Source organism: Bos javanicus, chromosome 9 (assembly GCF_032452875.1).
Source record: "Bos javanicus breed banteng chromosome 9, ARS-OSU_banteng_1.0, whole genome shotgun sequence".
NCBI lineage: Eukaryota > Metazoa > Chordata > Mammalia > Artiodactyla > Bovidae > Bos > Bos javanicus.
Window position 1 is genome coordinate 45,214,350 of NC_083876.1, and position 23,864 is coordinate 45,238,213.

General features: G+C 36.3%; 1 protein-coding gene across 8 annotated transcripts in view; it reads left to right on the forward strand.

The window, feature by feature from the left end:
• Positions 1-23,864, forward strand: part of HACE1 (HECT domain and ankyrin repeat containing E3 ubiquitin protein ligase 1) — a 118,384-nt gene that overhangs the window by 47,896 nt on the left and 46,624 nt on the right. For 7 of the 8 annotated variants that reach the window (XM_061427722.1, XM_061427720.1, XM_061427725.1 and 4 more), the window contains 4 exons: positions 856-957; positions 1,597-1,703; positions 10,762-10,912; positions 18,378-18,712. In XM_061427722.1, the coding sequence (XP_061283706.1) occupies positions 856-957; positions 1,597-1,703; positions 10,762-10,912; positions 18,378-18,712 (695 nt within the window). The remainder of the gene's footprint in view (positions 1-855; positions 958-1,596; positions 1,704-10,761; positions 10,913-18,377; positions 18,713-23,864) is intronic. The other variant, XM_061427726.1, reaches the window with a different exon arrangement.

Below are 23,864 nucleotides of genomic sequence, written 5' to 3' on the forward strand. Positions count from 1 at the left end.
AGTCGTGTCTGACTCTGTGCGACCCCATAGACAGCAGCCCACTAGGCTCCTCTGTCCCTGGGATTCTCCAGGCAAGAGTACTGGAGTAGGTTGCCATTTCCCTCTCCAATGCATGAAAGTGAAAAGTGAAAGTGAAGTCGCTCAGTCGTGTCCGACTCTTAGCAACCCCATGGATTGCAGCCCACCAGGCTCCTCCGTCCCTGGGATTTTCCAGGCAAGAGTACTGGAGTGGGTTGCCATTGCCTTCTCTGGGGTTTAGTTACTAGTGACTGATAATTTAATCATTCATGTCTGTGTAATGGAACTTTCATAAAAACCCTAAACAGTGTGGTTGTCCGAGAGCTTCTAGATTGGTGAACACATCAAAGTGCTGAGAGGGTGGGTCACCCAGAGAGAGCACAGAAGCTCTGTGCCCCTTCCTTCATACTTTGCCCTATGCGTCTCTTCTATTTGCCTGTTCCTGAGTTGTAGCCTTTATAGTAAACATGTAAGTAAAGTGTTTCCCTGAGTTCTATGAACAGTTCTTGCAAATTATTAAACCTGAGGAGTAGGTCTTGGGAGCACCTTACTTATAGTCAGTCAAAAGAATGGGTGATATGGACTTGTGATTGGCTTTTGAATTGGGGGCACTCTTGCAGGACTGACTCCCTACTGTGTAGTATGCCCTAACTCCAAGGCAGTTAGCATCATAACTGAATTAAACGGTGGGACACCCAGTCAGTGTCCACAGAGAACTGGACAGTTGCTTGGTGTGGAAGACTCACATATTTGGTACCAAACTTATATGTAGAAGAAACAGGTTTTCCTTTAGGAATTTTGTATTTAAACTTAGATAATCTTAACTCTTGTTTTTAGGGTGGATATGGAGAGACCTGTGAAGTATTAATTCAGTATCACCCTAGGCTTTTCCAGACAATTATTCAAATGACACAGAATGAAGATCTCCGAGAAAACATGGTAATATAATTGTGCTAATAGCATGTAAACGAACAAGCTTTGTTCATATGTGGTGCATATGGCATTTTACAAATGTGTTTAGTAATTTTATTATGTAAATATTTAAATAATTTGAATTGGCTTATCTGCTTATAGGGCGAGTATGAATTGCATAATAATTAATAAACTTTGTGCTGATATTTGGCCCTGTGCATCTTCTGTCCTCTGCACCTTTGATCTCTTCTTAAGATAAGTAGAATATTTCCCATAGGTAGAGGAAAAGAACCTAAGAAGGAATATCATGTTATGATTAGTAATCACGTTTACTGAACTCTGTATTTTTAATACTCTACTCTTTGAAAAATTATAGAGTTTAAGTTTTTTTTACATTTTAGAGGTTTGGCATTAATTTCCATAAAAATACTTGGTGACTTCTGTTCTACCTATTTATACTTTTTCACTGGGTGAGTTTGAATAAAAATTTTATGTCATCTTATCTCTGTATAAGCTTTTGATTTTATACAAGGCCAGATAATTGTAAAGGACTTGATTCAGCTAATTGAGCTTTGGGATACTTACCAAACTAATAAGTACTTCATTTCTTGACAAAGTTTACTGGATTATTATGTAATTATATTTTTTTATTTGTAAAAAATTTAGTTACGGCAAGTTCTGGAGCATTTGTCTCAGCAAAGTGAAAGCCAGTATTTAAAGATTCTAACAAGCCTTGCTGAAGTTGCCACAACAAATGGTCATAAATTGCTTAGGTAAGTGTTTAAAAATACACACAAATCAATAGGCAGCAATATCTGTCAGCTTTGTCTCTTTTTAGGCTTTTCTGGGAATAGTTTATTTTGTTGATGCCTTTTGTCAGTGTTAAGATGTTCTAAAATTTTGCTGAGTTATTGTTTGTTTTGTTTTAAAGGACTAGGGCAATTAACTGAGGAGACTTTAATCTGTCTAAAGAGACTAAAATAGAGACTGACTTAAGTGGATTTGGGGTTATATGTCTAGAATTTTATAAAATGATTGCTTAGACTAGTCATATGTGTAGTGTTCATAAAAAAGTGTCAAGAATGTAGTTTAGGAAGCTTTAATTTACAAAACTGAGTATGGCTACTGTTCAACTGGGCAGTGTTCTTTATGAAAAATCAACTTTATAAAGAATCAACCCTCATGATTCTTTATAAAGTTTTCTCCCTGAACTGTCCCCCTGAGTTCAGTTCTTTGTTCTTTCCAATTCTGTGGTTTTAGTGGCTCATAACTAAGTCCATGAAGTTAATGCCTTTATAATATTTTTCTGCACCTCCACTTATTTGTATATGGTTAGCCACCCCAGTTAGGACTAAACAGCCATTTAAAAATAGTTAATGTGTTATTTCTTAGCTTACAGATTTGGCCCATTTCTAGTTTGGATACTTTCTTCCTTTGTAGCTTTCTTTTTACTTCAACTTTTAACACATTGATGGTCTTAGAATAGATCATGATCTTCTCTCACCTCTGTGTGCAACTGGGTTTTGTTCCTCCCAGCTTGATGCTGCTTCTGTAAATCAGCTACATTGTCAAATCCATTATGTCAGCCCTTTGTTCCTGTCTTCCTTTGTACCTTTCATTCAGACCAGAATCATACTCTGTACTATTTGCTTAAAACATTCCTTACATTCATGGTCCAAGATTGCTTTCTTGGATTTATTTATTATCTGTTAAGTATTTCTTATACAGTCCTACTCAGTATACCATTTGCTAATTTTCTTATTATTCTCTTTTACCTTTGATACTACTTTAGATGCTGTCTTTAAGATTCATTTAATTCCAGCTCGACATAATGCTCTCCTTTTATTAGTCATTTCTGTTAATCCATTTATATGATGAGGCCCTTCTAAGACATGCTGAGTTAGAGTGTGGGCTCTGGAGTTAGCTGGACTCAGGTTTAAATTCAGACATCACCATTGACTGTGTGTCTCCAGCAGGTAACTTTTTGGAGATTCTCTTCATCATCCATCCATCTGGCCAATACATATTTTTGAGTGCCTGCTATCCACTAGGCCATCTGCTACAAAATGATGATTCAGTTCAGTTCAGTCGCTCAGTCGTGTCCGACTCTTTGCAACTCCATGAACCACAGCACCCGAGGCTTCCCTGTCCATCACCAACTCCCGGGGTCCACCCAAACCCATGTCCTTTGAGTCGGTGATGCCATCCAACCATCTCATCCTCTGTCATCCCCTTCTCCTCCTGCCTTCAATCTTTCCCAGCATCAGGGTCTTTTCAAATGAGTCAGCTCTTCACATTAAGTGGCCAAAGTACTGGAGCTTCAGCTTCAACATCAGTCCTTCCAATGAACACCCAGGAGTGATCTCCTTTAGGATGGACTGGTTGGATCTCCTTGCAGTTCAGGGGACTCTCAAGAGTCTTCTCCAATACCACAGTTCAAAAGCATCAATTCTTTGGCACTCAGCTTTCTTTATAGTCCAGCTCTCACATCCATACATGACTACTGAAAAAACCATAGCCTTGGCTAGATGACCTTTGTTGGCAGAGTAATGTCTTTGCTTTTTAATATGCTGTCTAGATTGGTCATAACTTTCCTTCCAAGGAGTAAGCGTCTTTTATTTTCATGGCTGCAGTCACCATCTGCAGTGATTTTGGAGCCCAGAGAAATAAAGTCAGCCACTGTTTCCACTGTTTCCCCATCTATTTGCCATGAAGTGATGGGACCAGATGCCATGATCTTCGTTTTCTGAATGTTGAGCTTTAAGCCAACTTTTTCACTCTCCTCTTTCACTTTCATCAAGAGGCTCTTTAGTTTTTCACTTTCTGCCATAAGGGTGGCGTCATCTGCATATTTGAGGTTATTGATATTTCGGCAGTCTCGATTCCAGCTTGTGCTTCTTCCCGCCCAGCGTTTCTCATGATTAACACAGACAAAATCTCATCCTGTGTTTAATTTATAGTCTAGTCAACTTTTAATTTCCTTGTTGAAAAATGATAGTAAATATCTTAATGAATTGTTGTGAGAATGAAATGTTAAGATGTTGTGAGCATACTACCAAGCATTGTGTCTGGCACATAGTAGAGATGATGATGGTGATAATGATAGTTCTTTTTAAAATTCCTCATAATATCTTTATCCTGTTTTCCTACATTAGAAAACTTGTTTTTTCTGCTTAAGTATTTGGCCTATTTTCCACTCTTCCTAGTAATCAGAAGCTTTTATATTTTTATGTTTCTCTATTTTTGTTCTATGTTCATCTTTAATACATATCTAAGAAACTTATAATAAGCTATGGAATATTCAAATACATTATTTACTTTAAACCTCACAGTAGCTTTGTGATGTAGGTATTATTTCCATTTTATATATAAGAAAATTGAAGTTCAGTGATTTGCTAGCTAGAAGAACCAGGACTTATATCCTTACTAATTAATGAAGAGCAGATCCTGGGCTCCAATTTAGCTCTTAAAAATGACAGGGTTATTAGTGGAACAGGGGAAACAGGGTAACAAAAAGGGTTCTATGGCCAGAACAAGTTCTAAGACTGCTTTGCTAAACTGTACTGCCTCACCACTTACAAAGATACCTTTCAGATGTCGTATGGAATCCATTATTTTGGCCAGTTTGGTCTGTGAACATCTCTGTTAGAATTGATTCGTACTATGTTAGAATTTGTTGTATTGGTGCTGTCTTGGCAAAACTAGTCCTCCTCCTGTGTTTCTCCTTTACTTTGACAGACTACCACTTTTCACAACATTTCAGAAACCAAGTGTATGAATTTTTATTTCTGACACCAAGCAATTCTTTGGTAGGACACTTAGGACACTAGCTGGTGTCCTACAGTTTAACTCAATTCTGACACTGTCTACCTGAAGAAAGCATCAGATCCCATAGGTTAAGGACTCAGTCCTAGGAGACTGCCCCCCACCTCAGATATCAGTTGCAAATAGTAGATCCCCAGACTACCCACAACTTCCGTTACCTGACTACGCACATCAGAGGTTTTCATGATCACCTGCCACTTGGATTTCTAGAACAGCTCACATAATTCAGGGAAACACTTACTTTTTTTTAACTAGTTCCCTTGTGGCTCAGCTGATAAAGAATCCGCCTGCGATGCAGGAGACCTGGGTTGGGAAGATCCCCTGGAGAAGGGAATGGCTACCCACTCCAGTATTCTGGCCTGGAAAATTCCATGGATAGTACAGTCCATGGGGTTGCAAAGAGTCAGACATGGCTGAGCAACTTTCACTTTTTTCATTTTATTAAAGGATGCTGTGACCATCTCCAGGGGATCTTCCCAACCCAGAGATCAAATCCATGTCTCCTGTGTTGGCAGGAAGGTTCTTTATCACTGGCGCCACCGGGGAAGCCCATAATAAAGGACACAGATGAACAACTAGATGAATAGATACATAGAATGAAGTCTGAAAGGGTCCAGAGACAGGAGTTGCCATAGAGTTGGGGTGCGTCACCCTTATATTACGTGTGTGTGTGTGCACGCTTGGAAGCTTGCTGAACCCCCCATATTTTTGTTTTTTTTTAAATGGAAGTTTCATCACATTGATGTGTTAATCATTAATTCCATTTGCAGCCCCTACCCTCCTCTGGAGAATGGAGATTGAAGCTAAAATTCCAAGCTTCTAATCATTACTTGGTGTTTCTAGTGACCAGCCCCCATCCAAAAACCCAGTAATAGTTGCCTAATTACAGCAGAAGATACTGGTTTCACTCAAGAAGTTCCAAGGGATTTAGGAACTCTGTTTCAGGAACTGGGGTCAAAGACCCAATGTGAGAATGAAAGATGCTCCTAGTGTACTTATCAGTTTGGAAATTGTAAGAGTTTTAGGAGCTTCATACCAGGAAAGTTGGGAGAGGGGCAGAAGACAATACTTATTTTTTCTACTTTCTCAACAGCTACCAGGTTAGTTTCTTAAGAAGACCTCAAATACAAATCATCCCTCTCTGCCAGTTAGTTTAATGGTACTTTTTGCAGATTGTCTTTATTTTGTTCATTTATTTGTGAATCATTGTATGTTTCTTAACTCACAATGTGATATAATTTTGGCCATTTAAAATGAAATTTTAATTAAAATAATTCAAATATGTATTATTAGCAATGATTGAGATGTTCTTTAGCATAATTTGGGAAAAATGGATAGCCTTTTGTCTAACCGATATTAGGAATATTTGCTAAAGATAAATATTTAATGAGGGCCCTTTTGCACATAGTGTTGTATTTCACTAAATGAGTTATCTTGCTTCCTATATATTTATGATTGAAGGTGAAGATAGTTATCAGTGTGCTATCTTTGTAAAAGAGAAATATAAAAGAGAAATCACAGCTATTTGCTAAATAAGACATTGACTGAAAGTATACTCTTATATTAACCAAAAGTAAGTAAGTTGACAGGGCTTTGAATTAGGAAGTTTACAATATAAAAGTTAAATTAACTTTTTAGAAAGTTAAATATTAAAAAGTTAAGTTAACTTTTTAACTCTTATATTGAGACCTGGTGGCTTGTGAAGAAATTATTTTATGATGAGCTGGAGCAGTTTGTGATGAAGTTTGGATTCTATGATCTTTCTGTATAATATGAAGGATATTTCACAGGTTGGAAAGTGAAAAATGACATTGTTTAGATCGATGACTTAACTTGGAAGAAGTTTAAACTGGGTAAAGTAATATTCATATAGTCTAATAATCTTAGAGTATTTCTTGTTGTTGTTGTTCAGTCACTAAGTCGTGTCCGACTCTTTGTAACCCCATGAATTACGGCATGCCAGGCTTCCTTGTCTTTTGCTATCTCCCTTAGTTTGCTCAAACTCATGTCCATTGAGTCAGTGATGCCATCCAAACATCTCATCCTCTGTCACCTACTTCTCTTGCCCTCACTCTTCCCAGCAAGTCTTTCCCAAGCAAGGTCTTTTCCAGTAAGTCAGCTCTTCCCATCACGAGGCCACTGTATTGGAGATTCAGCTTCAGAACCAGCCCTTCCAGTGAATATTCTTGCTTTATTTCCTTTAAGATTGACTGGTTGGATCTCCTTGCTTTCCAAGGGACTTTCAAGAGTCTTCTTCAGCACCACAGTTCGAAAGCATCAATTCTTTGGTGCCCAGCCTTCTTTACGGTCCAACTCTCACATCTGTACATTACTTATGGAAAAACCATAGCTTTGGCTATATGGACCTTTGTCGGCAAAGTGATATCTCTGCCTTTTAATACACTGTCTAGATTTGTCATAGTTATTCTTCCATGGAGCAAGCGTTTTTTAATTTTGTGGCTGCAGTCACCATCTGCATTGATTTTGGAGCCCAAGAGAATGAAATCTGACAGTTTCCACATTTTCCCCATCTATTTGCCATGAAGTGATGGGACCAGATGCCATAATCTGCATCTTTTAAATATTGAGTTTTAAGCCAGCTTTTTCATTCTTCTTTTTCACCTTCATCAAGAGGCTGTTTAGTTCCTCTTCACTTTCTGCCATTAAAGTGGTATCATCTGCATATTTGAGGTTGTTGATATTTCTCCCAGAAATCTTGATTCCAACTTGTGATTCATCCAGCCTGACATTTTTCATGATGTACTCTGCATGTAAGTTAAATAAACAGGGTGACAATGTACAGCCTTGATGTACTTTCCCAATTTAGAATCAGTCTTTTGTTCCATAACAGGTTTTAACAGTTCCTTCTTGTCCTTCATACAGGTTTCTCAGGAAGCAGGTAATATGGTCTCATATTCCCATCTCATTAAGAATATTCCTGTGATCCACACAGTCAAAGGCTTTAGCATAGTCAGTGAAGCAGAAGTAGAAGTAGTTTTTTTGGAATTCCCTTGCATTTTCTATGATCTAGTGGATGTTGGCAATTTGATCTCTGGTTCCTCTGCCTTTTTTAAATCCAGCTTGTACATCTGGGAATGCTTGGTTCACATACCGCTGAAGCCCAGCTTGAAGGATTTTGAGCATTACCTTCCTAGCATGTGAAATGAGTGGAATTGTATGGTAATTTGAACATTCTTTTGCATTGCCTTTCTTTGGGATTAAAATAAAACTGACCTTTTCCAGTTCTGTGGCTACTACTGAGTTTTACTCCAAGGCGAAACTTGCCTGTTATTCTGCTAAGTCACTTCAGTCGTGTCCGACTCTGTGCGACCCCATAGACGGCAGCCCACCAGTCTCCCCCGTCCCTGGGATTCTCCAGGCAAGAACACTGGAGTGAGTTGCCACTTCCTTCTCCAATGCATGAAAGTGAAAAGTGAAAGTGAAGTTGCTCAGTCCTGTCCGACTCTTAGCAGCCCCATGGATTGCAGCCCACCAGGCTCCTCCGCCCATGGGATTTTCCAGGCAAGAGTACTGGAGTGGGGTGCCATTGCCTTCTCCAGCCTGTTATTCTAGGTATCTCTTAACTTGCTACTTTTGCTTTCCAGTTCCCTATGATGCGAAGGACATCTTTTTTTGGGTGTTCTAGAAAATCTTGTAGGTCTTCATAGAATATTTCAGGTTCATCTTCTTTAGCTTCTTCTTCAGTGGTTGGGGCATAGACTTGGGTTACTGTGAGGTTGAATGATTTGCCTTGGAAATGAACCGAGATCATTCTGTCATTTTTGAGAGTGCAACCAAGTACTGCATTTCAGACTCTTTTGTTGACTATGAGGACTACTCCATTTTTATAAGGGATTCTTGCTCACAGTAGTAGATATAATGGTTATTTGAGTAAAATATGCCCATTCTCATCCATTTTAGTTCACTGATTCTTAAGATGTCAGTGTTTGCTCCTGCTCTCTCCTGTTTGACCACATCCAATTTACCTTGATTCATGGACCTAATGTTCCAGGTTCCTTTGCAGTATTATTCTTTATGGCATTGGACTTTACTTTCACTGCCAGATAGAACCACAGCTGGGCATCATTTGCGCTGTAGCTCAGCCTCTTCATTCTTTCTGTAGCTATTTCTCTGCTCTTCCCCAGTAGTATATTGGATACCTACTGACCTGGGGAGTTCATCTTTCAGTGTCACATCTTTTTGCCTTTTCATATTGTTGATGGGTTTCTCAAGGCAAGAATACTGAAGTGGTTTGCCATTCTCTTCTCCAGTGGACTACGTTTTGTCAGGCCCTGACTAGCAGGGATGTGCCTTTAGCCACTCAGTGTAGCTGGATGGCATGCCCAGTACCCTAGTTGTCCCACTGCTGGTCCTCACTGAGTGTATAATGACTATTATTAAACTATGTTAATAATTGATGATATTCATACTCCATTGTATAAGAAAATACTTACCTTGAAATTAACTCATGAAGTTCTCTAGATCAGGTACTTATAGCAAATATTTATATATATGGTAATTTCACTGAGGAAAATTAAATTCAGATCTTTCTTATAGAAAAATTTGAGAGTCATTGGAGTTCACGTTGCAATAGCTGCAACACAATAGAAGAAAGAAATATTAGTTTAAACCAAATTCCTTTTTTCTTTTGTCAGTCTCAAGAGTCTTACGTTGTAGAATTAAAAGCAACTTTGTAAAGGCAAATATGTAAAAATCCATGCAAGTTAAACTAACGATTCTATGCACATTAGATTCACAGTTACTAAAACAAAAAGTTTTGCTAATGTGTTGTAGCTATCCTAGTCAAATACAATATGGACGGCAATAGCTGTTATATTTTACTAACACTTGTAACTGATAGTTAATTTTTATTTATTATTTTTAATAATTTTTAGAATGAGGAAACAGCATGAATGTTGAAATTAAAATGTCATGAAATTTTGGTTCAGTTGTCATTAGAATAGAGAATAGCTTCTGATTTTTCACTTATCAAATCATAATACTTAGAATAGGGATTTGCAGTTTCTTCATTACTAATCATTATTGTTTTCAGTGTTAGAGGATACCCAAAAATATCATAACGGAAGATTTTAATGAACTGAGGAAGGTAGGGTAAGCTTTGATGATTAAATTTATACAAAGGCAGTCATACCATTCTGCCCAAATGTTTATGCAGCTTTTTACTCTGCTTTTGTGTACCATTATAATACAAGATAACTTATGTTGAAGGTTTCAAAATAAAACCACCCCCTGAACAACAATGACAACTTTTTTTTTTTTTTAAGATCAGTTGTTAGATTCCATACACTTTTAGTCGAACTTCCTCATTTTCTCAGTGGAAGAGTAATGATTGCTATCCATAATGATGATGAATAATTTCCAGGCACTATGGGATTTTAGAGGGCTTTTTGATTAGAATTACTTTTATCAGCCTTTTTCATAGTAGGATATATTTCTTTTATGTATAGTCATTAGACAACCCATTATATAGAGAACCACCCTGACACAGATAGTAAGTTTAAGATTATTTAATTTGTATATGTTCTGTTTGTGAACATTTGGTTTCTATTCTGGGATGGGCTAGGGAAAATGGGGTTATGGATAGAATAACAAAGTTCAACCTCTACCATTGACTTGTAGGTTGGCCTAATATTTATAATCAGCATTTCTATTATTGGTTCTCAGTGAAATGTTCTCAAGAGTTCTAAAGAATCAGCTTAATTTATAAATTAAGTGGTGATTTTCTTCATATTTTATACTTTGATCATTGGTATAGTCTAGTTGCTTAAAAGCTAATAACTCATTCATATACAATCCAAATAATGTGTATTTGCTAACTTTCTGGTAAACAAAACATTCCATCCCATATCATGATAGGAAAGAAATTTTACTCATTAAATTATCAAACAGATGGTAAGCATAATAAAAATGTTTTAAAATAAGTATTTTTAAGATGAATTTGTTTTACTCCACCTAATCTGTTCATATTTTAATTTTTATTTTCAGCATATCTAGTAATTACGATGCTCAAATGAAGAGCCTTTTAAGGATTGTGAGGATATTTTGTCATGTCTTTCGAATTGGTCCATCCTCTCCCAGTAATGGAATTGATATGGGCTACAATGGGAATAAAACTCCAAGGAGCCAGGTGTTCAAGGTCAGAAAAGTATATGATGTTGTTAGGAAGATAGATGTAAAAGAGATGAATTTGACAAAGCGAACATTCATTAATCAGAAACCTCTTGAACAGGATGTAACTTTGGTTTATACCTGTGACTGACACTTTTTAAACTAAGACCTTTCTCCTTTCTTCTGTCTAATCAGCAGCAAGTCAGTTGGTGAGCTTTCTATGTTTTTCCTACAAGTGAAATTTTAATTCCACTGGTCTTTTATTCTAAGAGTAATGATATTTAATGTTTAAATCTAATTAAATCTACTTAAAAAAAACTCCGGGAGTTGGTGATGGACAGGGAGACCTGGCATGCTGCAATTCATGGGGTCGCAAAGAGTCGGACATGACTAAGCGACTGAACTGAACTGAACTGAAAAAAATTGGATTATAGGTCTTAAATGTAGCCATCACAATTAAAAAAAAAATATTTCTCATTCAGAAAGAGAGAAAACATCCAGTTTTTATTTAGGTTTTATTATCTTGTGTGTTGTGTGTGTGTGTGTGTGTGTGTATGTTTTTTTAAAGTAAGTTTACTTTAATTTATTGGGTTTACTAGCAATTCCTGGGATAACTTCAAGTTAAGAAACATTGAGATATTTTCTTAATGTATTTTGTATTGCGTCAGCTCTGTCTGTGTCTTTTTCCCCTTCCTTTTTTTCCCTCATTGTGCCATCTCCTGGAAGAAGGAAGTTGTGCATCTTGTAAGTCAGATTTTAGCTTTTAAGTGTACCACTTTCTTTAATACTGGTTAGAAGTGATAATTTCCTGTCTTTGTAAAATTTGAATCTGAATTATTGATCTGTTTTGTTAGTGCTGTTTAAAGTGAGTTTTACTGCTCAGACATTCACATTACAAGAAGAAGTTCTTAATGTGTTTCTAATATGACTCATGCTGTTAGTTACTGAATCTACCCGATTGATTTTTCTACTTGTTCTTCTATTCATCTGTAATGATGGGTAAACAATCAAACCAAATATAGATACAGTCACTTTAGACAAACTGAGTATAGATTATATTTATTATTGTCTTTGTTTTGTTATGATTTCAATTTGCCACCTTTCGCTAATGATATCAGAAAATAATTATGTGCTAGTAAGTAACCTCTTTATAGGCATTTAGTACTTGATTTAAATATTATTTTTCTACCCAGCCAGTCAGTACAGATAAAACATAGTAGAAAAAGATATCATTGTTTATTTTAGCATTTCTCTTATGAAATCCAGACTCTTTGTTTTCATTGTTAATATCAATGAAGTATATAATAATGTATTAGTTTGGTGCAAAAGTAATTGTGGTTTTAAATGGTTACACTTTGCCATATGGTACTGGAATAGTTTCTTAAATAAATGTGGTTATGTTATAGATGATTTTAATGCACATTTCTTGCTTTGTGTTTTTTTGCTTATGACATTACTTGCTGTTTATTTTAGACTATAGAAATTATGTTAAACAAAAAGTAAATTCAAGCAATTTTTAAAATTTGAGTTCAAAATGGGTTACAAAGCAGCAGAGACAACTTGTAACATCAACCATACATTTAGCCCAGGAACTGCTAATGACTGTACAGTGCAGTGGTGGTTCAAGAAGTTTTGCAAAGGAGATGAGAGTCTTGAAGATGAGGAGTGTAGTGATTGGTCATCAGAAGTTGACAACGACCAATTGAGAGCAGTCATCAAAGCTGATCCACTTAAAACTACACAAAAAATTGCCAAAGGACTCAATGTCAGCCATTCTATAGTCGTTCGGCATTTGAAGCAAATTGTAAAGATGAAAGAGCTCAACAAGTGGGTGCCTTATGAGCTGACCAAAAATCCAAAAAATCGTCATTTTGAAGTGTTGTCTTCTTTTATTCTATGCAATAGCAATGAACCATTTCTTAATCTAATTATGACATGTGATGAAAAATGGATTTTATATGGCAACCCACGATGATCAGCTCAGTGGTTGGACCGAGAAGAAGCTCCAAAGTACTTCCCGAGAGAAATTTGCACCAAAATAAAGTCATGGTCACTGGTAGTCTGCTGCTGGTCTGATCCACTACAGCTTTATGAATACTGGTGAAACCATTACATCTGAGAAATATGCTCAGCAAATCGACGAGATCCACCAAAAGCTGCAATGCCTGCAACCGGTATTGGTCAATAGAATGGTTCCAGTTCTCTCCATGACAGTGCCCGACCACACGTTGCACAGCCAACACTTTTGGGCTATGAAGTTTTACCTCATCTGCTGTGTTCACCTGACCTCTCGCCAGCCGACTGCCACTTGAAGCATCTCAACAACTTTTGTAGGGAAAACACTTCCACAACCAGCTGGAGACAGAAAATATTTTTCAAGAGTTCATCCAAACCTGAAGCATGGGTTTTTACATTACAGGAATAAAAAAACTTATTTCTCGTTGGCAAAAATGTGCTGATTGTAGTGGTTCATATTTTGATTAATAAAGATGTGTTTGAGCCTAGTAGGAAAAGGAGTTCGTCAAGGCTGTATGTTGTCACCCTGTTTATTTAACTTATATGCAGAGTACATCATGAGAAACGCTGGACTGGAAGAAACACAAGCTGTAATCAAGATTGCTGGGAGAAATATCAATAACCTCAGATATGCAGATGACACCACCCTTATGGCAGAAAGTGAAGAGGAACTCAAAAGCCTCTTGATGAAAGTGAAAGTGGAGAGTGAAAAAGTTGGCTTGAAGCTCAACATTCAGAAAACGAAGATCATGGCATCCGGTCCCACCACTTCATGGGAAATAGATGGGGAAACGGTGGAAACAGTGTCAGACTTTATTTTTCTGGGCTCCAAAATCACTGCAGATGGTGACTGCAGCCATGAAATTAAAAGATGCTTACTCCTTGGAAGGAAAGTTATGACCAACCTAGATAGCATATTCAAAAGCAGAGACATTACTTTGCCAACAAAAATTCGTCTAGTCAAGGCTATGGTTTTTCCTGTGGTCATGTATGGATGTGAGAGTTGGACTGTGAAGAAGGCTGAGCGCCGAAGAATTGATGCTTTTGAACTGTGGTGTTGGAGAAGACTCTTGAGAGTCCCTTGGACTGCAGGGAGATCCAACCAGTCCATTCTGAAGGAGATCAGCCCTGGGATTTCTTTGGAAGGAATGATGCTAAAGCTGAAACTCCAGTACTTTGGCCACCTCATGCAAAGAGTTGACTCATTGGAAAAGACTCTGATGCTGGGAGGGATTGGGGGCAGGAGGAGAAGGGGACGACAGAGGATGAGATGGCTGGATGGCATCACTGACTCGATGGACATGAGTCTGAGTGAACTCCGGGAGTTGGTGATGGACCAGGGAGGCCTGGCTTGCTGCGATTCATGGGGTCGTAAAGAGTCGGACACGACTGAGTGACTGATCTGATATGATCTGATAATGATTTAAAATTCATGGTCCAAAATCACAATTACATTTTCATCAACCTAATATAAAGTTCTTTACTTATATTTTATTTCATTTGTTAGTGTCTTTATTTCTCTTCTTGAGGAATTTTTTTTCTGTGTCATTGACAATTGCTTTTGTTTCTGACCACTTATTTTCTCTTAAATTTTGACCTTTCACTTTGGTAAAACATTTTTGTACAAAACTCAATCAGTTTTTTTTAAACATTAGCAAGTGTTGCTCTTAAGGAATTAATTTCTTTCTATCTAATTTTATGAATTAATTGTGTGGACTCTTTGGAGGATGGCAAAATGATCTTCCCTCCCAGTTATAAAGATAAAAAATAGAAACTACATTGTGATCCATGTATTTAATGTCTTCTGTTCGTTGTGGGACGATTGAAGTTATAAAAATCTGAACCATCTGCTGAGTTGCTACAATGTAAGATTGGAAATACCATTTTAATTTTTACCACATTTTGTCTAAGGTAGCAGTTGCTCCCTAGTTTCTGTTTCATTAACTAGGTACTCTAACATGTCACTTTATTGCTGGGATTAGCTAATGGGTTTTCCATTAAGAATGAGTGGGTTTATAGGCCATGTGTTTTTAGTAGGTGAAATTGTTTAACATCCTGTTACTAGTTTTCTGATTTATCTTAGAAGTACTTTAAGTTAATCTTAACACTTAGCCATTCTTTCAGTGTCAAGAGATTTTTATCTAGAGCCTTGCAAACTTTGAAACATCTGAAGGAGAAGGTAGTTCTGGTTATCGAAGCAGGGTGAGCATGAGGAATACAGTTTAGGCTTCTTGAATCCTGATACGGTCTTTTTTTGTGAGTAGTAAACTGTGACTATTAATGGTTTCATAGAATTATAATTGGAGAAATTTGGAAGCCAAGAAAGATTGAGAAACTTTTAAGATCTTATCTTTCGGATTATGGCATTTGACATTATGAAGTGAGAATAGACTAACAGAATTTCAAAATACTGTTGATGAATTTAAGTTAATAATGCTTCCCTGTCAAACTTGTATCTAATTTGGCACATGGATAGTGAAGATTGTTAAATTGTCCAACAAGTTTGGGATTTTTATGTTACAGCTTTGACTTGTTAATTTGAAATGTTTTGAAAATCATGTATGATTGTCAAATTATTGATGTTATAGGTAGAATATAGTTCTGTGGTGAAAATCAACTCAGTAATAAGAAATGAAGTATTATTTTCATAGTGCCAAGAAGCCTAATATTTTCTATAGCCATTACTCATTTTTCTGTAACATTGGATATGTATGGTTCTATGTATCTAGTGTTTTTTATCAGTATTATTTATGAATAGAATGGTTTGCAATTATTTATTTTTAATTTTTAAAATTTATTTTAATCTTTTTTGTCTGTGACTGCTACTCCAGTTTTAAAGTTATTTTCACAGCATTCTTTTTGTTATTGAGGAATAAATCTTCTGAAGAAGTTTTCAAAGGGACAACTCCCTAGGTAAAAATGCTTTAAGGTTGAGATTTCTTTTTAGTGTACATATGAAGGAGGAAATATACAGTGAGAAAAAGAGAAAATAAAGAAAGGCCTAAGATAACTGACTACTTCTCTGCTTTTTTTCCTCATTCTCTTTTAATTCTTAGCTGTGCTACTTTACTGAAAATTCTTTCTAGCTTTTCTTAGTATCGTTCTTGTCACTGTCATTTTTACACAGATCAGCTTTTTTGGATATTATTTCTGGAATTATTCAGACTTCACCTTTAATTTTTGCAGGTTGTCAGCTTTTGGGAATAGGATGGTTGCAGTTCAGGCTCAGTGCTCTCATCCGCACGTGAGCAGTAGGTATTGCTTCCTGCCTTAGCCTTCATCTCCATCCAGTGTGGGGATTTTCTGAGTTTTGTCAACTCTCACTTAGAGGCCATTTATTCCTTTTGTTTGAAGCAGTTTTTCATCACCACCTATTCTTTCTTTAGAGGGCGTTTATTTTTTTGATGTAAAGCTAAAATACTTTTGCTGACATAAAAAGTTCTTTTTAATGTTTTATAGCAGGGCTAACGTTTTTCTCATGAAGAGAAACTATAGACCTAAACCTGGATCATGATTAAAATTAAGACATTTCCAGTGAAGGTATCATGTCATTGTTGATGACTGCTGGTGCTTCTTGTCCTTCTTTTAAGCAGTTCAGCCATCCTTTAAGAAGTTAGGCACCCAACTCCTGTGCCTAACCTTGGAAAAGCCTTGTTTGTGGGAGAGAAGCGTGCTCATTTCAACTTCAGAAAATGTTTATCAGAAATTCTCACTTTGTGAACCTGTTTACCTAGGCTGTATTAATTAAATATATGTTGAATGAATGAACTGTTTTTTTGTTGATGGTGGAAGGGTTTTTTCCTTCTTTTTGGTTTAATATTTAAGTGAAAACTTAGGGGTGATTTAAGTGTTTGCAGATTCAAGAAGTAGAATAGTCTCAAAAAGAGAATGTTCTGGAAATCTGAATATAGTCTGAAGGTAATAGTAGTGGGATTTATTAGATAATAACTAGAAAGAATTTCTTGGCAGAACAGAACTTTAGAAAGTTCTAAATATGGCTGTGTAATCTCTTTACTAGCCTTTAAAAAATAAGAATCTTTTACTTGAAATAGTTAAGGGTGGGTCTTTCAGAAGCAGATGTTTAGTTTGTAGCATTCTGTGATCATATAAGAATCAAAAAGTAAGATTAATTTTTATATTCATTTGTAGAAAGACAGTTTATCACTCTCATTAGGAATATTGAGAATCATGTGGGAATGGAAGACCAACTGCTATCTCCCCTGCCCTCCCATGCCTTCACTGTTCATTTTTATTTGGGTATTAAAGTGTTCTAGCAGGTCTTTTTTTCCTCCGAGTTTTATTGAGCTATAATTGTTATATAAAATGTTGAGTAACTTCAAGGTATAGTGTGATGATTTGATACAAGTATGTATTGCAAAATCTTTACTCGAGTAAGGTTAGTTAACACATCCTTCACCTCACATAGTCACTACTTTGTTGCTCTTGTTGTGCTGAGAACATTAAAGCTTTACTCTCATAGCAACTTTTAATTGTACAATACAGTGTTGATAACTATAGTGACCATGCTGTACATTAGATCCCTAGTAGCATGTCTTTTAATAATAGTTGGGCATTTATATTTCTCCTTCTGTTAAAAACTACTATTTACTAGAGATAATGTATGTATTTCATCTTCTCCAGTCCTTAGTCCTGTTGTAGCATTTGTGATCACATGGTATTTTAAAGATAAATTTTCATTTGCTGTTAATTTACAAAAAACATTTCATTATTCTCAAACGGAATATTTTACATAGTGTAGAAATAATAAACTGTTTATTCCCATTTTCTTTTTCATTAAGCTGTTAATCTTTACTTTGAATTCCGGATTTGCTAGCCAATATTTGATAATTACTATTATTAGAGATGAGTTGTCTGTGATTGGGTATGCCTCTGTGTGTATGTGTACTTGTAAATGCTGTGATATCTAAAATTTCTTGTCATAAATTTTCAAAATCTCAGAGATTACGTGTAAAGAAAAAGGCAGTAAACCAAGTTGTTTATTAAGTTCTTTATGAATACTTATTTTTTAAATTGAAAAGCAGCATAATTAAAAACAGTCGACACATTAATACAGTAAAGATTTTAGGGAATTGTACTCATAAAAGTAATTATGGTTTTGAAACTAAATAATTGAAAAATTTTAAAAGAAGGAAGATTGCTTATAAATTTTTTTGTTAGAGTGTAGTTTTCTTTTTTTTTATTCCAAGGAATAAATAAATGCAAAATCAGCTTTTGCCATAAATGAAGTAATTATATGACATTTATATTTTTGTTACTTTTGCCATAAATGAAGTAATTATATGACATTTATATTTTTGTTACTTATCTTTAGGCATTGCAGTCACATAAACTTGGGAAAATAGAAGTATCTAGAGTAAATATTCTCTCATAATATTTGTCTGAGTGGGTTTCTTTTTTTTCCTGCAGTTTAAGAATGATGATTTAAAAAAAAAAAAACACTTTTCTTTTTTTCTTAGCCTCTTGAATTGCTTTGGCACTCATTAGATGAATGGCTAGTTTTAATAGCTACAGAATTGATGAAAAACAAAAAGGACTCAACGGATATCACTTCTATTTTGCTGAAACAAAAAGGCCAAGATCAAGATGGTACTTCCATTCCTCCATTTGAACCTCCAGGACCTGGGAGCTATGAAAATCTGTCCACTGGCACAGGGGAATCTAAACCAGATGCGCTTGGAGGGAAACAGGAAGCCAGTGCAGACTGTCAGGATGTTATTTCTATGACAGCTAACCGGCTAAGTGCTGTCATTCAAGCTTTTTACATGTGCTGTTCTTGTCAGATGCCTCCAGGGTAAGAAAGTTTCTGCTTATTTTGTGTGCTGATCTCTGCCTGTCAGTAACCAGTGTTGTGGCTGGAGCAGCCCTTGTGGTTCTTATTATGATTGCAAGACACCCTTCAGCAATAACTATCAGGAAACTTTGAAAAAAAAAAAAAAGGTTTATTACTTACAGGACCTGGAAATTGCATGACACACCTGGGGCCACACAGCAAGGTTGCCAGTAGAAAAAAAGCTTGAGGGCTTGGGGTTCTGTTTTTATTGGAGTTTAAGGTAGAGGCCTGGGGTTTCAAAAGCTCACTCTTTATTGCTGAATTTGAAACATTGAGAGTGGGAATTTAAAGCATGAGAAAACACAAGTGGCTCAAACCGTCAGTTATCAAAATCAATCAAGATCTCTGAAACAAAGGAGCTTGGAGATGAGGGGTGGCTCTTTATCTAGTTGTGGATCTGGCATTGTGTTTATTGGAGATAGTCATCTTTGAAGTGGACAAAGTGGAGGCCATCTGATAGATTATCCTGGTTTGTAGTTTGAATGTATCTGGTGATTTTCCTGAGTGGCCCATCTAGCAATAGGCACGAAGTTTATCCATATATGAGCTGTTGTGGTTACTTCTCTGAATTTTACATCAAGTTGTCCTAATCTGTCTTATATGAATTTGGAAAAGGAGCAGTTTTAGTTCTCAGTGATTCCAAGTAAGAAGGGTGGGAGAAAAATTGGAAACATTAATTTGGAGAATTTTAGCTAGATGTTGGAGGAAATGAAAATTCAGTATCCAGTCCAGTTTACAGGTAGGGAAAAAACCTCAAAGACAGTTAAGAGGACTAGAATCTGATATCTACAAGGGTGTACTGTAATTTTCCATTGAAATGTAATTTTTCTCTTTACTGTTGCCCTCATTCCTATCAGAGATAATCAAAGTAAGACTAGTATGTTTGCACAGTAAATCGAGTTTTGTTAAACTTGACCTGGTTATTTATATAGTGGAGGAAGAATAGTGATTGGTCATTTAGGCTCCTTTTTGTCTGTTTTGCCAGAACTTTTCATAAGGAATCTCAGATTGAACGTTTAAAAGCCTCTAGAGGCTAAGAAGCCAAGCCAAGGACTCACCATCACATTTTGCCTGCAGTGCCTATAGATTTGGGTGAATTCCTCTCTTCTTGAGGTCCCCAAAATATCTTGAAGTTTCTGGGCCTGCCAGGAAGTGACCTTCCTTACTTAACCTGGTAACTCTGCCAGGAACCCTGTAAGCAAGGTACCAGGTTGATTTTTCCACAGTTTTATTGGCTTCATAAAATTAACACCCTTAGTTCCCTAAAGTTGTCTGGTCATATCAGAGTCTATACATTCTTCTGTCAAAGGGAGACATTCCAGTCAAAGCTTTGGCAGTATAACCGGTGTTTTCGATTGTGTCTTGTTACAAGGAGAACAGATTTTTACTGAACTTATGCAAGTTACTATATTGCCGTGAAAATAAGGATACCCAGAGAGTTTCCAAATTCTGGAGGGATCAGGTTAGGAGAAAAAGTAGTTGTTTCATGTTTGTTCACAGAGGTATGCTTTACCAAATTGTTGAGTTATTGCTAGTGTAGAAGGAGAAGTTTCTGTAAGTCTGAAAAGCAAAATATTGAAGAAGTAGCAGTGTTTCAAACAAAAATTCATAAAAATTGTGATCATCCTTCATGAATTCATTAAGTCCTATATAATTCTTGATATTGATCTTTGGTTAACAGTGTTATGAATCTGTTTTTCCCTTAGAGTTCTATAAATGCTTACCCTGTTCAGTGGTAGGATGTGAAAATTATCAGAAACTTGTATTTGTCAGAGTCCTTTCCATGAATCTCCTTAAAGATGAAGCACCTTTGCAAAAGCATCAGAGTAAAATAATAACTGGCTGTAATTGGGAAAAGACTTGAAAAATGCCAGTGGTTGAAGATATGATGAGAGTTCATTGTAATGCAGTTGACAGGGGAATTTGGTTATTTCTGTGACACACAACATTTTAAGATGATAGCTGGAATTATGATGAATAATATTACATATCAGAGTTTTAGGAAATCCTGTGTTATTTCTGGAAAACTTATGTTAATAATACATATCCAAATAAGGATATTGATAAAGAAGGTTTAGCATTATTTCTTATCTGACGTTTAATGTATCAGATAAGCCTAATTAGTTTAATGTCTCTCTTTTTATAAGGAGAGAAAACATATCTTTTGAGATGTTCCAGGGGCCTTTTGAAAAATCCAAAAGTTACTTCTAGGTCAAAAAGACTTCGTTTAGAATTTGATTTGGGGAAGTTTGTTTAAAAATATTAAAAAGATTTTAGACACTTGACTAAATAGGATCACAGATCATTATGAAATAATAATTATCTACCTAACCAAAGTGACAGATGATTTTAAAGGCAAATGCATATACTTACGTTGTTGTGAGCAAATCTTAACTCTTCCTATTGAGAAGACTCATTTTTCTTATATCCGATTAAGATAGCATGGGACTTCCCTGGTGACTCAGATGGTAAGGAGTCCACCTGTACTGCAGGAGACCCGGGTTCAAACCCTGGGTTAGAAAGATCCCCTGGAGAAGGAAGTGGCACCCATTCCAGTATTCTTGCCTGGAGAATTCCATGGACAGAGGGGCCTGTGGGCTACAGTCGATGGGGTCACAAAGAGTTGGATATGACTGAGCGAGTTTCACTTAATCACTTAAAGACAGCATGAAATACAGGAAATTATTTTGCTAAAATACAAAATCTTTGCTTTTCTAGCCAGATTACTTAGAGGGTAAAGGAAAACTTTTTACAGTTTCTTTCTCTATCAGCAGCAGACAAACACTGCAGGAAAACTGTCCTTTTAAGCAGATGAAAAAAATTGCATACACATATCATTGATAATAAAGCTTGTTGGGGAAAAAGCCTGCCAGTACAGGTAAAATCCTTTCATTCTGTATCTTTCCACCTTCCTGTCTTTCCTATATCATTTGTTCTTTATTTCCTTCTTTCCTCTTCTGAAATAACCAGCTTTACTTTAGGACAAAATTACTTAAAATTTTCTTAACAAGGGGGTGATAGGATGAGATGGTTGGATGACATCACCGACTCAGTGGACACGAGTTTGAGCAAACTTCCCTTCCCTGTGAAGGACAGGGAAGCATGGCATGCTGCATTCCATGGGGTTGCAAAGAGTTGGACAGGACTTAGCGACTGAATATCAACACCTTTCTTATTCCAAAACACATCCTACTTTCCTTGCATTCAGAGACAGTTCCTCTGTTATTTTCACTAGTTTAAATTGAATATATTAATCAGAATTCTTAACCCTTAGAAACTTTACTTTCTAGTGAAAACTGAGAAGCAAGCAACTGTAAACTGCCTGCTATATCAGAATTCTTTGTATTAACAAATTTATGAATAAGTTGATAATTTCTAGAAGCACATGCTTCCTTATAGTATAATTTTTCAGTGTGGTACAAGACATGTTTACCAAGGACAACCAAAAAGCTCAAAGTGGATAAACTGATATTCAGTATTAGTGTTTTACCTTATTTGGAAATGACCCAGATAGTCAATAAATTTTCCATCATTTAACTTAGCAGAACTCTGAAGTTTCAAGTCACCAAAGAGATTCGGGAAACTATTTTTAAGAAGACATTCCATAAAATACGTATGGATGTGAGAGTTGGACCATAAAGAAGGCTGAGTGCTAAAGAATTGATGCTTTTGATCTGTAGTGTTGGAAAAGACTCTTGAGAGTCCCTTGGACTGCAAGGAGATCAAACCAGTCAATTGTAAGAGAACTCAGTCCTGAATATTCATTGGAAGGACTGATGCTGAAGCTCCAATACTTTGACCACCTGATGTGAAGAATCGAATCATTGGAAAAGACCCTGATGCTGGGAAAGATTGAAGGCAGGAGGAGAAGGGGACCACAGAGGATGAGATGGTTGGATGGCATCACCGGCTTGATGGACATGAGTTTGAGCAGGCTCCGGAAGATGGTGAAGGGAGGCCTGATGTTCTGTAGTCCATGGGGTTGCAAAGAGTTGGATGTGACTGAGCGACTGAACAACAACAACAAAACTATTGCTGAAAATTCACCTAAACTCTTATTCTACTTACATCTCTTTAAATCACTTATTCTTAACAATTATGTTTAGATTACTCATGAAAGTCTCATGAGACATTAGGCAAAATTGGTCATCATCCCAAGTAATTTTTCTTACTGACAAATTTTGTAACCTAGATAACATGAACTTATTTGAATAGTAAACCCAAGTAGAATAAAAGCTGCATGTCTATATTATATCTGATATTGATAAATTTGAGACATGACTTTTAATTGAACTAACAAACTTAAACTACCTTTTATTTGTAGAAGATTATCCCAGATCACATGGAATTGAAAAATGTTGGATTAGTTCATGTATTACTGAGTTTCAGAATACTTAATTCATAGTATTTATTTTTAAGCCAATTAAATACAGCTTTTTTTACAAATTAATTTTGTCAATACTATCCAGAGATAGAGAAAAAAAGTCACTTGCATGTAATGTATATCCATAGGCATACAGAAACATGCAGCCAGACAGAACCACCCTATAGTTTCCATTCCAAAATTTTCCCTGTGAATCAGGTGCAACAGTATACAACTTATTATTTTATAGTTTACCTTTGAGTCCAGATTGTGTCTGGCAGATGGAACAAGTTAAGGTTACCTGCTCCTGACTAGAGCTTTTTACTAGGATTTGTGGAGACTTCTAAGATTTGTATTTGTCTTTGGCAAGTTATCTTCAGGAGGGTGTGGACTAGATTTTCAGTAAGAGAGATTTTATAACAGTTTATATTTTAAAAAGGCCTCTTTCCCTCCCACTTTTTCCTTCAGTCTCTGGTGATTGTGGGCAGAATTTTAGTTACCTTCTTGGATATTTATGTTTCAAAGACATGATGAGACTTACATCTTCAGGGACAGAGGAAGAATATAAATTTCCTCCTAGGATTTTTAGTGCCTTTTGGATGGTTTTCGTATCCCAACAAAAGGTAGTAGGGCTACCTTGTACTTAGGGTGAGTGTCCTGTAAAAATAATTCTCTGGACTCAGGGTCAAATGGGGCTTTTCCAGGGTTAAAAATGAAGAGGCAGTTTGGTCACTTTGGTCATGGACATGA